Here is a 16,546-nt window from a genome sequence, read left to right as displayed (position 1 = left end):
AGGCACATGAAGTGCACGGTGGGGCTGTGTATGAATGAATGACATGGAATAAGTTGTTCTCGGTCCTATAATCTATTCAGCTCACAAAATTCAGTTGACAAGATGGTTCTTTATTAAATTGCGGAACATGTCCTTGCCCCAGTTCCCCTCCAGCTACTCAACACAGTCTCATCCACTCCTCAGCCTTCTCATCCTTATGCCAGGCTTACCCTCACTTCCAGTCTCATTGCCCAGCCAGTCCCAGTTCCCCCCCACTCCCTACTTCTCACTCCATCTGTCATTCTCCCCCACCCTGGCCTCCAGCTGACACCCCTCCACCTATGTTTCCCGTCAACACCAGCTCCCAGTCTTGATCTCAGTGTTTCCATCCCTCCACCACAAGCTGTTTGTCCAAGGGCATGTCTACACTTAAGTCAACCTGTATTAGGTCAATTTACAGCCACTGCAGTAATTCCTACAGTGGTTCATGTCCAAACTGCCCTTCTTCTGTCAGTGGTGTGCATCCACTCCAGGAGCGCCTCCACCAACTTAAGAGGGGCAGCATGGGGGACTGAGAGCCTGGGCTCTCAGCTCTGTGCACAGCTCCCCGCTGGCAGCCATGGGGGTGCCCTGAGGCTCCCCACCGCCCCAACCAAGGCTTCCCACTCCCTTCCCCCCATCCTCCTGGGGTTCTCAGTTCTCTTCTCCCTGCTGGGCTGCTTCCCTGCTCCCAGGAGCCAATAGCCTCAGAGCAGCACAGAGCAGGAAGCTGGGAGCCCAGCAGGCACAGCCCCTTGGGCTCCCGGGGGGAAGGATGGGGGGTGGAGCAGTGAGCCCGACGGGCAGAGTGAATGAGGAGCCTGGGCCACAGCCTCATAGGGAGCCCAGAGTTGGTCAAACTCTAGCTGGATCCCCCCAGCCACCCAGCTTTCTTGTCAATTTCACAGCTCTAGCACAGAGCCATGAAATTGACAAAACTGACAGCCAACAGCCCATGTAAGCAACTGCAGTGTCCATATGGACACTGCATCGCCCTGACTACACCAACATGAACCATACGCCTCTTGTGGATGCGGAGTTACATCAGTGTAGTAGGGCACTTACATCGGTGGGAGCAAAGCTGTAGTGTAGACACTGACATAATTAGGCTGACATAAGCTGCCTTATGCTGACGTAAAGCTGTAGTGTAGACCAAGTCCCAGTCTCTTTCCCCAACTAGTGCCAGTTCTGATGAGGAGCTGGGGAAGATCTGCCTCCCCTTTCTCACTGGAGCTCACTCCCTGCCTCTGCACCCTATCAGTTCCAATTTCCCCAGACTCCTCATCCAAGCTTAGCAGTCACCACCACCACCACATACTAGCTCCCAGTCCCCATCTATCCCCCAGCTCCCTGTCTGTTTCCCTCTCCCCCATCCAATCAGCCTCAAGGCCCAGTTTCCACACAGCCCCTCTCTTCCCAGGCTCCTTGTCCCAAGTTACTACCCCTGCAGGTCCAGCTCTTAACCCCTCTTCACTCAAATCAGACAGCTTCCATCTCCATGCTGCCTGGGCCCAGTAGGAGGGTCACAGAGCACAGAAGAGAAGCTCATAGACTCATAGACTTTAAGGTCAGAAGGGACCAATATGATCATCTAGTCTGACCTCCTGCATAACACAGACACAGAACCTCACCCACCCACTCCTGTAATAGACCCCTGACCTACAACTGAGTTATTGAAGTCCTCAAATCATAGTTTAAAGGCTTGCTCTCAGCTCAGGTGTCTGGACCCAGCACAGTAGCCCAGAGCTGCATGTGCAAGGAAAGACTTGAGTCCCAGGCTGGAGCATGCTCAGTGTGGATGAATCTTCAGGGAATTTTGCTGCTAAAAACTTAAGAAGTCTACTAAGAATGTGCAAACTGATTTTTCAAAGGCTTATAATTCGGCCAAATATGGACAGATTCTCACAGCGTTGGCAAAATCCACATACCCGACACACAGTCCAACAACCTGCCAAATTTCAAGATCCTTCTCCAAAGCATGGGGACACTACAGTTTTTCCAAGAAAAAGCCAACAGAATTTTTTTTTTTTTTTTTTTTTTTTTTTTTTTTTTTTTTTAAACATGGACAAAGCACTTTTCTTAGCTTCAGCCTCAAAAACATCTGAAATGTTTTGGCTGAAATTTTCAAATGTTTTCCAAAATTCAGCCTGAAGCATGTTTCTGGACTAAAGACAATGGACTTCAAGAAGGCAGACTTTAGCAAACCCAGAAAATTGGTAGGTAAGATCCTGCTGGAAGCAAATCTAAGTGAAAAAAGAGTTCAGGAGAATTGACAGATTTTTAAAGAGACATTATTAAGGGGCCCAAGAGCAAACTATCCGAATTCATAGGAAAGACAAGAAGTATGGTAAGCTAGCTTACCAGGAGATCTTCAACGACCCGAAACTCAAAGAAGTCTAGGGACATAAAGGGTAACAAAACATTTTACAAATACATTAAAAGCAGGAGGAAAATCAAGGTCAGGAAAGGCCCATTCCTCAATGAAGAAGGAAAAACAAAAGGAAAAAATAGCAATTGTTGGAGTGTTAATTGCCTTTTTTGTTTCGGTTTTCACCAGAAAGGTTAGTAGTGATCAGACGACTAACATAATGAACATCAGTATAAATGGGGTAGGATCTCAGGTCAAAATAGGGAAAGAACAAGTTAAGAATTGTTTAGACAAGTTAGACATCTTCAAGTCCACAGATGCATCCTAGAATTCTTAAGCAACTGGCTGATGAGATCTTTGAGCCATTAGTGATTGTCTTTGAGAACTCATGGAGGACAGGAGAGATTCCCAAAGGACTGGAAAAGGGCAAAGGGAAAAAGGACAACCCAGGGAATTAGAGATCTGTCAGTTTAACTTCAATACTGGAAAGATAATTGAGCAAATAATCGAACAATCAATTTGTAAGCACCTAGAAGATAAGGGGATAAGTAACAGTCAACATGGATTTGTCAAGAACAAATCACATCAAGCCAAACTAATATCCTTCTTGGCAGGGGATGGATCACTCGACAATTGCTTTTTCTGTTCATTCCCTCTGAAGCACCTGGCATTGACCACGGCCAAAAGACAGAATATCAGGCTAGATGGACCAGCATGGCCCATTATGTTCTTATGAAAGGGTAACAAACCTTGTGGATAGGGGAGAAGCACAAGATGCGATATCTCGACTTTAGTAAGGCTTTCAATACTGTGCCACAACCTTCTCAAAAACAAACTAGGGAAATATAGCACAGACAAACCTACTGTAAGGTGGGTGCACAACTGACCGAAAAACCACACTCAGAGAGTAGTCATCAATGGTTCACAGACAAATGGAAGCGAGGGGTCCTGGCAGAGATCTGTTCTGAGTCCAGTTCTATTCAATATCTTCATAAATGATTTGTATAATGGCACAGAGAATACACTTATAAAGTTCGCAAATGATACCATATTGGGAGGGGTTGCAAGCACTTTAGAGGACAGGATTAGAATTCAAAATGATCTTGACTAACTGGAGAAATGGTCTGAAATAAACAGGATGCAATTCAAGAAGGACAAATGCAAAGTACTACATTTAGGAAGGAATAATCAAATTACACAAATACAAAATGGGAAATGACCACCTAGAATAGAGTACTTCAGAAAAGGAACAGCAGATTATAGAGGATCACAAACTAAATGTGCGCCAACAGTGTAACGCTGTTGCAAAAAAAGCAAACATCACTGAGATATATTAGCAGGAGTGTTGCATACAATACACAAGTAGTAATTTTTCTACTCTGCTTAGCATTGATAAGGCCTCAACTGGAGTACTGTATCCAGTTCTGGGCACTTCAGGAAAGATGTAGATACAAAAAGTCCAGAGTAGAACAACAAAAATGATCAAAGGTCTAGAAAACACAACCTACCAGGATTTAAAAAACTGGGTTTGTTTAGTCTGGAGAAGAGGAGATTTGTGGAGGGACAAAACTGTCTTCAAATATAAAAAGACTGTTATAAAGAGAAGTGTGATAAATTGTTCTCCTTAACCACTAAGGTCAGGACAAGACGTAATGGGCTTAAACTGAAGCAAGGGAGATTTGGGTTAAATATCAGGAAAAACCTCCTAATTGTAAGGGTACTTAAGCACTGAAACAAACTTACTAGGGGAGCTTGTGAAATCTCCATCACTGGAGGTTTTTAAGAACAGGCTAGACAAACACCTGTAAGGGATGGTCTAGATCGCGGTACCCAACCTACAGCCTATCAGAGCATTTCATAAGCCCCACAGCCTGTTTCAACACAATATACTAATGACCAAATCCAGGGCCTGCCTTCGGGGAATATCATCCTGCCTCCACATCCATCCCCCCACGGTTGTGTGTTATTGTTTTTTTCCCCCGTTTTCTATATCTGTATTTGTTTTTAATAAAACAATACTGTACACAGAAAATCTAATTACATATGAAACAAGCTGAACTTAATATAATACACAGGTGACTTTAAATCTTATTAAAATATGTAGAATCTGTGTGGCCCACACAAGATTGTGCTTAGGTTCATGTGGCCCTCCTGGGTAATAAGGTTGGGCACCATTAGTCTAGATAATAGTTTTGCTGGAGTGCAGGGGACTGGACTAGATGACCTATCAAGGTCCCTTCCAGGCCTACATTTCTATGATCTGGACGTTTTCTCCAGTCACTTAAATTATTCAACTACATCACTTTTTGCATTATTCAGGCCAAGCTGTATTAGGGAAATAATTTATTCAATTATTTTAATTTCCACTGTCAAGTTACTCAAAAAATTATACATTATTCAATCACATTTCATTTTTAAAACTACTCATTTCACTGTCCCAATTTCCCTAAAGCCTCTATGGCCGGGAATAACAGTGATAGGGTTACAATGACTAAGAGTTTTTGGGAAAACTACAGACTCACTAGAATGCAAGTGAAGTCTCAGAGAATTTCAAAAAGGCAGGCACTGAAACACCACTAACAAATCCACTCATTAAATACAAATCTGTGTATTTCCAGTGCAGTTGGGAAGAAAGATCACCTTTTTTTCCTCCTGTTTGCTCATGGTTAATAAACTTCTTGGTTAATGTGTGTGCCATCAATAGCAACAGATACCAATATAAGACTGGGCAAACAATGGTGATTAGATAAAGTAAATGCTCAGCACATTACCATATTTGTTTACAATGAGCACATCTTAGTAATTACAGTGAAACACACCAGAGAAAGTTTCAATAAAGCTGGATGTACAGAACAGACTAGAAGTTTTACACAGGGCATGTACTTTAGACCCTAAGAATTCAGCACAGTGCTTTTGAGAGAATGACTATCATCAGGATAGATACATATACATACATACTATTGGAGTCACCCTTTATGAGGGAGGTACTAAATGAGGCTGAATTGCAAGTGTGTTCTCTCAGGAGAAAACTTTCATCTCCACTAGTAGTCTTGTTCATTACAGCACATACACCCTACCCTAGCTTGAAAAACAATACAAGATAAATCCTGCTAGTTGTTGTGCAGTTGCCAAAATAACTGTATGGACAAAGTGTTATAGAGATGCAAAGATTATGGGATATAAAATTAAGAAATTCAGAGCGATTTTTCTAGGTTCATTCTCTTTGTATTAGAATTTCCATCCCTTTCTGCCAACCTGAAGAGCAGCTCTGTACAGCTTGAAAGCTTGACTTTTTCACCAATAAAAGATGTTCTCTCATTCACCTTGTCTCACTGATATCCTGGGACCAACACAGCTACAACACCACTGCAGACAACCTATGTACATAGTACTTTAAAATGTACAGGAAACCAAACTTCCTCTACTTTCTGTCTACCAAGGTGAGTTCTAACTGGTCTGGGTCCTCTTTCAGAGCACAGAACCATTCTTAAAAGTTTTTAATTTTTAAATTTTCAATTAAAAAGATGACAAAGGTTTAACACTATAAAAGTGATACAGAGCAAAAAAAAAATCAGTGTATTTTTCCCTCTCCTCAATCTTTTGTACCCCAACTACAGTATCCTACCTCTGAATAAAATACCATTATTTGTTGTCATACCAATGCTTCCTGCTCCAAAATAGTTAAATATAAGCTTGGTTTCTCCAGAGTACAGCTCTCTGCCAAAACTTTAAAATCGTCATTAGCTACCATCTCTTCTTTAAATGGCTTATTACATTCCTCTTCCTGGCCATCAATATAAAACTGTGTTTCTGCTGCATACACAGATTTTACACACTCATCCAGCAAGATACTGATCAGCTGCACAACTGCTTTGCATACACACCACCAACAGTCAAGTTGTTAAACAGAATTAGACAGAGGGCTGATTATCCATTTCAATTGTGATATATAAATTAGAATGTAATAGGCCTCCCATTTCAGTTGAGTTATGGCTACTAAAGGATTTATTCCGCTGGTCCTAAATTTACTTATAGGAGAACTGGATCTGCTTTATGATTGTATCCTGCAGTGCATTGTACTAGTTTACTAAGTACAGCCAAGAATAATAGACAAGCTTAAGAACTACAGCATAACAGAAATGCCACCATTTTTTGTTGAAGCAGAACAATCCTGCTCAATGAAGTGGCCCAAGAAAGGAACAGCATATGCAGATGCCCCATTAGTCTCTGTAGGTTGACTTGCCATCTCACCAGCTAATACTGTATTAGCTTACAGTATTAACAACTGAAATCCACCTGGCACTGATTAGCTGGCAACCGGGGTAAATAATGCCCTGCAATGTCTAAAAAGCCTCTTTAGAGTCTCAAGAAAGACTCAGTCCCAATATTCTGCTGTAATGGTTCAGAATCAAACATAGTACTCTGCCCAGTGACCGTCCTTCACCACCACATGGAGACAGCTACTCTGGGCATGTTGAGAGCACAATCATCTCAATATAGTCCCTATCATCTGGGAGTCAGTGTCTGAATCAGTACAGGTACTGGAAAAACACCCTCACGCCACAGCTTTTCAAAGGCTCCAGCAGAAACCTGTCTTGCTCAACAAGGAGCTCCTAACCTCCATCTCGAGATGAGAACTTGAAAACACTGCCAATTTCTAGGGGCCTATAGGAGTTCCCCAGAGGAATTATGGCAGTTTAACTTTTTACAAAACTCCCCCGTGATGCTTGAAGACCTTCAGAAATCTTCCAGGAGTCCTTGCTTCAGGTAGCTGTCCCTGAATAGGTATTGTGGAATAGGTATCCAGAAAACAGTGCAACTGCAGCAACTAACAAAGTGCAAGTATGGATGCTGGGCAAAACCACATTCTAAACAAGATGCTGAGTATGGACACACTGCACCACTGGATCTCATACAGGTTTAATTATCAAGAACTCCATTCTCAAATGTAGAGAGAGAGTAAGTTTCTATTTATCTCATCAGAACATTGTTGATCAAACTGCATATGCGGTACACTTTGGTCACTATTTAATTCTCAGGTAATTAAATCCTGATGTTCTCCTCAAAAGGAGCCAATAACAATTTCTTTAGAACTCATTTAGTTATTAAAAAACATCTGGAACTTGATAGCAAACATCTGGAACTTGATAGCAAAATTCACCTCTCCCTTTGTCTAAAAAAAGGGAAAACCCTATTCTTCATTTGCCTCTCTAGTCTTTCCCTGACGCCCTAAGAATGTTTAACATGGTTTCTTCTGAAGCCATGATTCTGGAATAAGCCAGAGGGAACACTGAAAAGTGACCAAAGCACTCATTCTATCCCCGCTCCACCTTGTAGTCAGTAATTCCCAAGCCTTAAGAGCCGAGAAATGAAGGGTCAAGTTAGAGTTTCAAACCCAAATTCCTCATATGGTAGAATATCACGCTACCAATGAAACCCTGGGATCCTAAATCTCTTGGCTGATTTGCTGCAGGCACATTTTCAGCCTGACACATAACATCTGCTGAGACAAATATCTGAAATTAATGTAGTTTGAACGGACGTTTTTCAGAAGACAGAACAATTACATTCATTCTGCAATTCACAGCCTTAAGGAACACTCACCTTCTTGGTTTTTACATCTGATTTCAGTTAGAGCACTGTTGAAGCAGTAATCCTGAAATTAAAAATAAACTAAACATTTCTCCACTCTCCTGCTTCTGTTTATCAGATTTTTTCAGTGCAGGACAATCTGACAAAATAGGCAAAACAGTGACACTGACTAGCAAAATTTTATCTGTAAGTGCACCAAGGAAATAAAATTTCTTTCCACTCAATAACTGTTTTACTCATAACTATTAGGTGTGTAAAATTTTCAGACAGTAATGAAGATAATATATATACAGTGTATACAAAGAGAGAGCCCAAAAAATCCCCTAATTTTTGGACATCTACATAAAACTCAAGAATTGCTAAAAAATTAATAAATCCGGAAAAACGGAAAACCTAAATATACATCAAGGCTGCAATCCTATTTCCTAGGAGAGTTCATAGACACAGATCATTTTAAAAGTCTGCTACACAGATTCCTGGCTATGGATCCCCAACACTAGCTGATCAGTCAGTTATTCTGGCTAGGTGATTTCAGAGTCAGATATATACCAGGTTTTTTTTTTAAATGAAGCCACAGTCTCTAACAAGGTCTCTCCTGTTTGCTGTTTCCTGAAAGAAAGCAGGAACCATTCCAATGCGCAATTTCCTTTTGGCAGTTCCTCTGGACGGCCATGACTGAAGCAGGTTGCTTCCTATTTTGTGAGCAATATAAATCTGTTCCTCTGTTGTCACTCCTTGCCAACCCATCATGTATCGTTCCCAATGACCAACCACTGCCAGTAGAACATGCTATGTGGAAAAGCCAAAAGGAACCTAGTGAGAAAACAATCTTCTCACTGTGTGTGAGAAGGTAGCAGGTACAGAGAAGCTCCCAAAAAGACGGATAAGAATTTACTATTGTACAGTAAACTGATCACAGCTTGAATCAGCAATCCTGGTTTAATAGCTAAGGGTAAAATTTTCAAAAGCTGTTAAGTCCCTTCTTCAGAGTGATTTAGGAACCTACGTCTACTGAAACTCACAGGGACAAAGGAGCCTAAGTTCCTTTTGAAAATAGCACCTAGACGACTTAGGAGCCTACTTTCTTTTGAAATTCTTACCTTCAATTTCAAAGAAAAGGAAGTGAGTTCTCAAGACAAACATGATCTAACCTACCTAGCAACGCACAAGTGAGACACTGGGCCAAGTTCAGCTGTACTATACACAACACAAATGCCTATTAACAGCCATGGGAGTGGAACATGGCAAGCTACAACTGGCAATTAAGGAAGCTTTTGAGGGGGGAAAATCAAGTTAGTTCTTAACAAGCTAAACTTGTCCTCCCCATTTCAGTTTTGTTAGGGCTGCAAGACAAGAGCTCTGACAAATGGGCAATGAGAATAGGCTCCAGGGAGGGGAAAAAAGACCAGGAAACAGGCACTGGAAAGTTTTCTCCTCTTACCTGAAAGATAACCTTGCATAATACAGTGCAGACTCTGGCTCGAGTACACTGACAGAAGTAAGCTACGCAAGCCTGACTAAGCCATTCAGCTAACACAGTGGGAAAGGGAAACTTTGGCTGTTCCTCTTCATTTGGCAAAGCATGTCAGAAAGGGAAGCGGTTTGGTTTTTCTCCCTCAAGAGAGGGAAGTGGTCTCTACTGGACTGAAAATGAACTTGGGATGTAAAACCTGAGAAAAATACGGGTTGGGAGGGAGCTCACCTGCTTGACTAACTTTAGATGTTAACTACTCATACTAAATAAATTCCTGGGGTAAATTCTTGGTCCATTGAAGTCAATGGAAAACTTCCCAGTGACTTCAATGGAGCCAGGATTTTATCCTGGGATTTACATCAATTGGGGAACTGATCTGGGTGCCACTCTTTGTTGTTATGCCATAAGACACAAACACCTTGCTTTCAAGAAAAGTCTATCTCTGTGTCCTTTATTCCACTCTGCCTGTGATGGACAGGGACATCCTGCCACAGACCGCCCAAAGGAAGTAACACCTGCTTATATCAAGGCTCAGATGCGTCCAGCATGCCCTCAATCTGATGGGCTATGAAACCCTACATAGCCTGATGCTAGCCTCAATATCCAGTATTTAAATGGAAGTCATCTTCTGAAATCTAGACAGCACCACTTTCTTTCTCACTTTCTTGAGGAGGAAACAGGACTGAAATCCAGCAGTATAATTTCCTGATTGATATGGAAAGTTAGTAGATATCCCGGACATAAATTCTGTCACAGCTCTAATAACCGGCTCTTTGTGATGGAAATGGAAAGAAAAGGTCAGCAAGACAGAGAGATTCTCTCTTTCCCCTAACCATTTTAAAGGTAAAACAGCAAGGTTACCTTAATGGGCACAAAATACACTGGAATAGAAGTTGAAACATGATTGGCATAGCCTTAAAAGAAAATCATCCTCACAAAAAAAAAAAAAGTGTATTTTATGTCTATTGTGCTATTTGCAACAGTCAGAGAGAAATGAAATGAACCTCACTGAGAGCTCCTGAAATAATCTCTCATTATGAAGTGCTTCCTTTGTGCAAACATTTCAGGGCATTTTAAAACAGATCAAATATTTCTTAAAAGTGGAGCCTGCACCCTTAAAGTGTTTGGATAAACCACAGAGTACTTCCTGCTTCAGATGCACGAACCATAGCCCAGGATGCTGTTACTACTGAGTCAATAATAAAAAGCAATTATTTTAATGGGGAAAATGTGGAAGAAAAGACAAATGGGCTCACCTTTTTCAGAGGCATATGGGAACATATGGCGGCAACAACACTACAGCACTAACACAGAGCTCTGAATGGCAAAAACCAGACCACTCCAATATAATTTCAGAATAAGTATTCATTACCAAAAAAAAACAAAAAACCCATTATATAAGAGGCAGATGATGATGTTTGGAATGGAGCAGGCAAGATAATGAATCTAGAGTTATTACAACAGAAAAGCCCAGGTCCTTCAGTTGTTGTACGCACAATTGGTGTAGCTGTGTCTGTCCCAGGATACTAGAGAGACAAGGTGGTTGAAGTAATATCTTTTATTGGACCAACTTCTGTTGGTCTCTCTCTCACCAACAGAGGCTGGTCCAGCAAAATATATTATCTTGCCCCTCTCAGGCCCTTTGGTGAACTTTCGAAGTATTTAATCTTCTAGTCATCATAAAAATATTGGCCATCTGCCCATGTCTGCTATCAAAATTGTTATATCAGTCTTAGTTTAACCCTAGTTTTATGAAGCTCTGGAGAAGATCATCACAAACCATAGGAAAAAATCAAGCAAAGGTTGTTAGTACGCCACAGAAAGTCAATCTCAAAGATAGGTTTCTGCAAAGGAATTCTGCAAGTCAGCTTCAGCACTGGGACCATTAAGAGATCAACAGGACTGACGGTTAAGGTAAGCTTCTATGGGACTTCAACTACTGCAGCCCCCAAAAACATAACCACCCCTTGGCTAGCCTGGAGTTTCAAGTTAACTGGAATTCATGAAAAAGCTGTCTAGTTTACCTGTATGAGGGCAACAAAAGAGAGCACAATCTCTGCGTTAACCAGTTCATTAGTAGTGGGCATGATGCAAGAGCTGTTGTAGTGCAAGACAGGCATCTTGGAGGGGTTGAAGCTGTGGATGAGGTTACTCCCAAAAGACTCGAGCCAGCAAGTGAGCAGAAGACTCGAGCCAGCAAGTGAGCAGAAGACTCGAGCCAGCAAGTGAGCAGAAGATTCGAGCCAGCAAGTGAGCAGAAGACTCTGGGAGTTATGAGGAACCAGGAAGATGTCATTTTGCTTTCATTGTAGAATTAGACAATAGAAAAATTTTCATTTGCTGATCACCACCTAGAAAAGTGATCATAGCAATTACAGAGCCAAAGCGTTGGGAAGAGGAAAAAGAAAGCAGAGACTGAGACCAGAAAGGAAGATAAGGGAAGGAAAGGTTAAGGAAGCTGGGAAACAGAGGAAAAGGACCAGTTTAAAATAAAATACACTGGCCGATTTTTTATCCGAACCCACAGTTTTCATTCTGTCAACCATCTGGGAGGCCTGGATTAAAAATCTCTCTGGGATGCAGCAATACTTACTATTCTCTATAAGGCTCTGTTAGATCTCTCTATAAAATCATAAAATATTATAATGAAAACATGAACCAAGAAAAGCTTTGATCTAAATAAAGGCACTCTCTAAATAAAGGCAGTCTACTTCAAAAGCACACACAAATAAGAGGGCAGGGACATCTATCAGTCCTACATTCTGTGAAGTGCATAAAGCACTTTAGGCACCATATAAATGTTAATTATACCTGATTTTTTCCTTCTATGAGTTTTCATATATTGAGATTGGAATCCTGTGCTGTTAAAATGTGAAAGGCTGAAATCACACAAGCCCCACTTAAACTGCAACCATAGGTGACCCTGCGTGATCTCATTCACCACTTACAAAAGGCCTGATAATTGGTCATAAACCAAGGGTTGGAAAAATTGCTTTAAAAAGAACATGCACTTGACTGAGTAAAAAAGCTGTTGGATGTTTTGTTTTCAGTTTTTTGTTTTTTTTTAAAAAGAGGCCATTAATAAAAAAAAGGCCTTGGCTAAATGTTACACATAAATTAAGGAACTGTTAGGTGCTGAGCTTTTCTAAATATATATAAAAATAAATACTGCACTGTTGCAAAATGCCATTCCCACCAAGGGCATGAAATAGACACTTCAAGCCATAATGATAGTAGATAGTCTCTCCACAGCTTCTAGTAGAAAGTTTTCCTCCAGATTTTCCTTTGCAACATACTCAATACACTGAGTAGTGTGGCAATATTATTTCATTGCTTAAATATTTATGAACCCCTTGCAGAATTTCTATTTTCCATTACATTAACACTGTTGACTGATGTATTATGCAGCTATGTTGCTCTCTTCCACCAAGAATCACCTTATAGGAAGCTAGTGCAGAACTTATTAAACAGTGTGGCTCACATGTTTTATTTCATGTTAGGGAATCTTCACGGGCTACCAATTAGTTTCCGGGTGGAATTCAAGGTTTTGGTATTAGTCTACAAAGCTGGAAAGGGTTCAGTCCCACTCCTTGAAAGGCAGCCTCTCTCCCCTAACAATTACTGTAATAAAAACAGGTGCTTGAGTACTTTTGGTTTTCAAGGTGTTATCTGGAAGGGATGTGGCATTTTGAAATTTGCTTGATCTGTCAGAGCCTGGATTTATTAATAAACGATTCCATTATTCAGTCAGCTTTACAAGTTGCCTAATAACATTTGTCAAGTTATTTGTGTTTCCTCCACTCCCCCCCCCAAATCACATAATTTATTCACATATTTTGTTTTTTCTCTAGTATTCAGCCAGCTCAAATATCAAACTAGTTTTGGTGAGTTAGGCCACATCTACACTGCCCCACAGTTCATACTATGAGGCTGCAAATAGCAGCATGCACCAAAGTGCTGCACTGTGACTGTATTATGTACTGGTGCGACTGCTGGTGAAATACAGGTTCTGGTGCCCACAATTCAAAAAAGATGTTAATAAATTTGAGAGGGTTCAGAGGAGAGCCATGAGAATGATTAAAGGATTAGAAAATATGCCTTATAGCAGTGGTTTTCAACCTTTTTTCATTTTTGGACCCCCTAAAATTGGAAGTTTTTCTAAAAAAGATGTTCCAAAAATTATTTTGAGCAAGTTCTATGGCTTATGTTATACAGGAGGTCAGACTGGCTGTTCATAATGGTCCCTTCTGGCCTTAGAATCTATGAAATCTCCCATGTTGACGCTGCGGGAATGAACTTCGCATTAATGTAGCCCCCACCCCTTAGTAACACAGTTAAAAACACCTAACCCACAGCATGGACAGTGCTCATCGACAGATTTGCTTGTCAACCTACCTACTGCCTCTTGGAGCGGTGGAGTGCTACACCCACAGAACCCCCCACCCCCATCAGTGTAGGTAACGTCTTCACTGAAATGCCACAGCAGAATAGCTGCAGCAGTGCAGATGTGCCACTAGCAGTTTATGTGTAGACATACCCTAAGAATTAGCTTCTCCAACTCCATCCTGCTTCCACTAAAGTCCAGGCAAACTTTGCCATCAGTAGCTGCAGTATCTCCCACTCCTCAAGTAAGGAATGCTCTACTTATCTTTACCTTTTGGCCTCTCACAACAAGAGACGATTTGCACCTTAACACAAGTGCTCAGAGTGTATAATGTTAAGCAGGCAAGTTAAATCTTTACTTCATTAGGGCCAAAGACTAGACAAGAATGAAAAATTGTTCAGATTATTTCAAGCTTTCAATTAATACCTAATATACTCAAGATGTTTCTAATGACATAAGAGATTTTTCAAGATGTTATTTGGCTGCAACAGCATACAGGTCTCCCACATGACACCCCACCCTCTCTGCATCCAACAGGTGGCTTTTGGCAAGGCACCGCTTGCTGCTTTCTTTTTGATTCAAGCATGAGTAGGGCCCTACCAATTTCATGGCCATGAAACAAATGTCAGAGACTGTGAAACTGGCCCTTCTTTGTGACATCTGATCTCCCCTGTGTGGCAGGGAGCACCATGCTAGTCCAGGATGGCCTGGGGCCATCCTCCCAGCAGCAAACTCACTTCCCAGCTCTGAAGGCAGCACACAAGTGGGGGTGGCAGGATTGCACCCCCAGGTCTGCAACACCCACAGACTCTCACACAACCCCATTTTGGGTCAGGAGCTGAAATTTCAAAAGAAAAACATCTGAAATCCTAAACTGACCAACTTTCAACCCCTGTGAAATTGACTAGAACGGACCATGAATTTGGCAGGGCATGAGAGGAGGTGCCCAGAAGGGGGCTGATGCCAACTTCCCAGGGTAGTTGGGAGGTGGCACATAACCCTTACCTGCAACATAGTGACCACGTGGCAGGGGTTCAGCAGATAGATGACCGTCCTGGTGGCAAACTTGAACCCCACCTCCAGGCCAAAGGTGAGACAGAGGGCCACCAGCAGCAGGTTCTTTCCCAGGCTCTCCTGCTTGGCCTGGGGCTGCCGCGCCAGAGGGTCTCCCTCCTCCCTGGAGCACAGCTGCCGCCTGATCTTCCGCAGGGACACCAGGATCTCCAGGAGGCCCACGGCGAGGAAGACCAGGCTCTCCCGCAGGCGCTGCTGCTGGGTGAGGAAGGCGGCACACTCGGGCCCGCCGTTGCCCGCGAAGCTGGGGTCCACCCCGCCGTAGAGCCAGTCCAGGAGGTTGCTGAGGCTGTAGCGGGCCATGGCGCGGGGCTGCCTCTCCTGCTCGCCTTCAGCGTCCCGCAGCAGGTCGGAGCAGGGCGGGACCCAAGCCAGGATGCTGGCGGGCTGGCGGAGCATGAAAGGCGGGGGACCCTCTTCGGCAGGCTCCGGCCGGAGCTAGCCGCGCCCAGCCCCGGCAGCGGGGCGCTGGGCACCGCGCGCAGCGGCGAGTCTGAGGAGAGAGGGAGCCGCTCAGCGCGGGAGGGGACCCGGCAGCCCCGCCCCCTTCCTCCCGCGTCGGTTTCCGCGCCCCGTCCCGCCCGCGCATCCCCCGCACCCGCCCCGAGCCCCGCGGGCGGAGAGGTCCGAGCCCTCGGTGGGCTGGGGGCGGGCAGGCCCCGCGCCCCTGCCTACAGGGCCGGCGGCGGGTGCCAGCCCAGGCAGACCGGGGTGGGGGGACGCCCGGTCCCGCCCCCTGGTGGCTCTCCCGGGCCCGGCCCCAGCAGCGACCCCCCCCCCCGACGTGCTGCCTCACAGCGAGCAACGGATGAGCCGGCCCGGATTGGCTGCTCCCGCCGCTTCCTCCGCCGCTTCCCCCTCCCCCTTCTCCACCTACCCGCCCGCCTTCGCCCCTCCCCCGTCGCTCTCTGCGGCTCCTTACCCCGCTGTGCCCTTCCCCGCCCCTCCTCCGTTCATCGCCCTCAACCCCGGCTGTGCCCTCCTCTCACCCCCGCCCCTTCCCTCCCTGCGGCTCCCTCCCGCCTCCTCCACTCACCCCCCTGCAGCCTGGCCCTCCCCCCCACTCCTGGCCTCCTCTTAGTACTAGCACAACTATCCTGAGAAGGACCCGCTCGGATTGCACGTGCCTCCAAAGTAAAGTGTGGCAGGAGCTGTAGCAGCAGCCTGCTATTTCACCTGCTGCACCGTTCAAGGCCAGATTTTCAAGTGGCTTCAACCCCACCCCTATTTTTGCATCTGTGAAAAGGGCTCACAACTACTCCTGGCAACTTTTGTGCACTATGTGTGCGCAAACAGAATGGATTCAGTATCCATTTATACTCCGTCTGAACACTGAATTTCATATGTGCATTTGCACTACAAGTCATTATGGATGCAAAGTTATATGCACACAAAGAGAACCCACCTTTTGCAAATTTGATCCTAAGAACTGGCATGACCTAACTATGGCTGGCCTGTAGCTGTGTCCTGTACTTGTATAAACGTGTATATATAATTTTGCTGCCCTTGGAAAGATAAGCACTCAAGTAGAATAGCGGAAGTAAGGGGATGCTGTCAGACTAGGTAGGACTTTTAAGTGAATATATCTAGACATCTGCTGGAATCTCTGAGATAAGTTTTACCCAGGGTGCGTGGT

General features: G+C 43.8%; 1 protein-coding gene across 2 annotated transcripts in view; it reads right to left on the bottom strand.

Moving 5' to 3' along the window:
• TMEM164 (transmembrane protein 164) overlaps positions 1-15,752 on the bottom strand; it is an 80,692-nt gene extending 64,940 nt beyond the window's left edge. Inside the window, exons 1-2 of one of the 2 annotated variants that reach the window (XM_067548231.1) lie at positions 15,707-15,752; positions 14,842-15,403 (exon numbers count right to left, since the gene is read on the bottom strand). In XM_067548231.1, coding sequence (XP_067404332.1) covers positions 14,842-15,309 — 468 coding nt within the window. In that variant the 5' untranslated portion in view covers positions 15,310-15,403; positions 15,707-15,752. The other variant, XM_067548232.1, reaches the window with a different exon arrangement.
• Positions 15,753-16,546: the final 794 nt, after the last annotated feature.

This window comes from Emydura macquarii, unplaced genomic scaffold (genome assembly GCF_026122565.2).
Source record: "Emydura macquarii macquarii isolate MOO-44397 ecotype Brisbane River unplaced genomic scaffold, CSIRO-AGI_Emac_v2 contig_1253, whole genome shotgun sequence".
In the NCBI taxonomy this organism is placed as follows: Eukaryota; Metazoa; Chordata; order Testudines; family Chelidae; genus Emydura; species Emydura macquarii.
The sequence above is the reverse complement of the archived record's forward strand: the minus strand, read 5'-3'. Positions and strand labels throughout refer to the sequence as shown.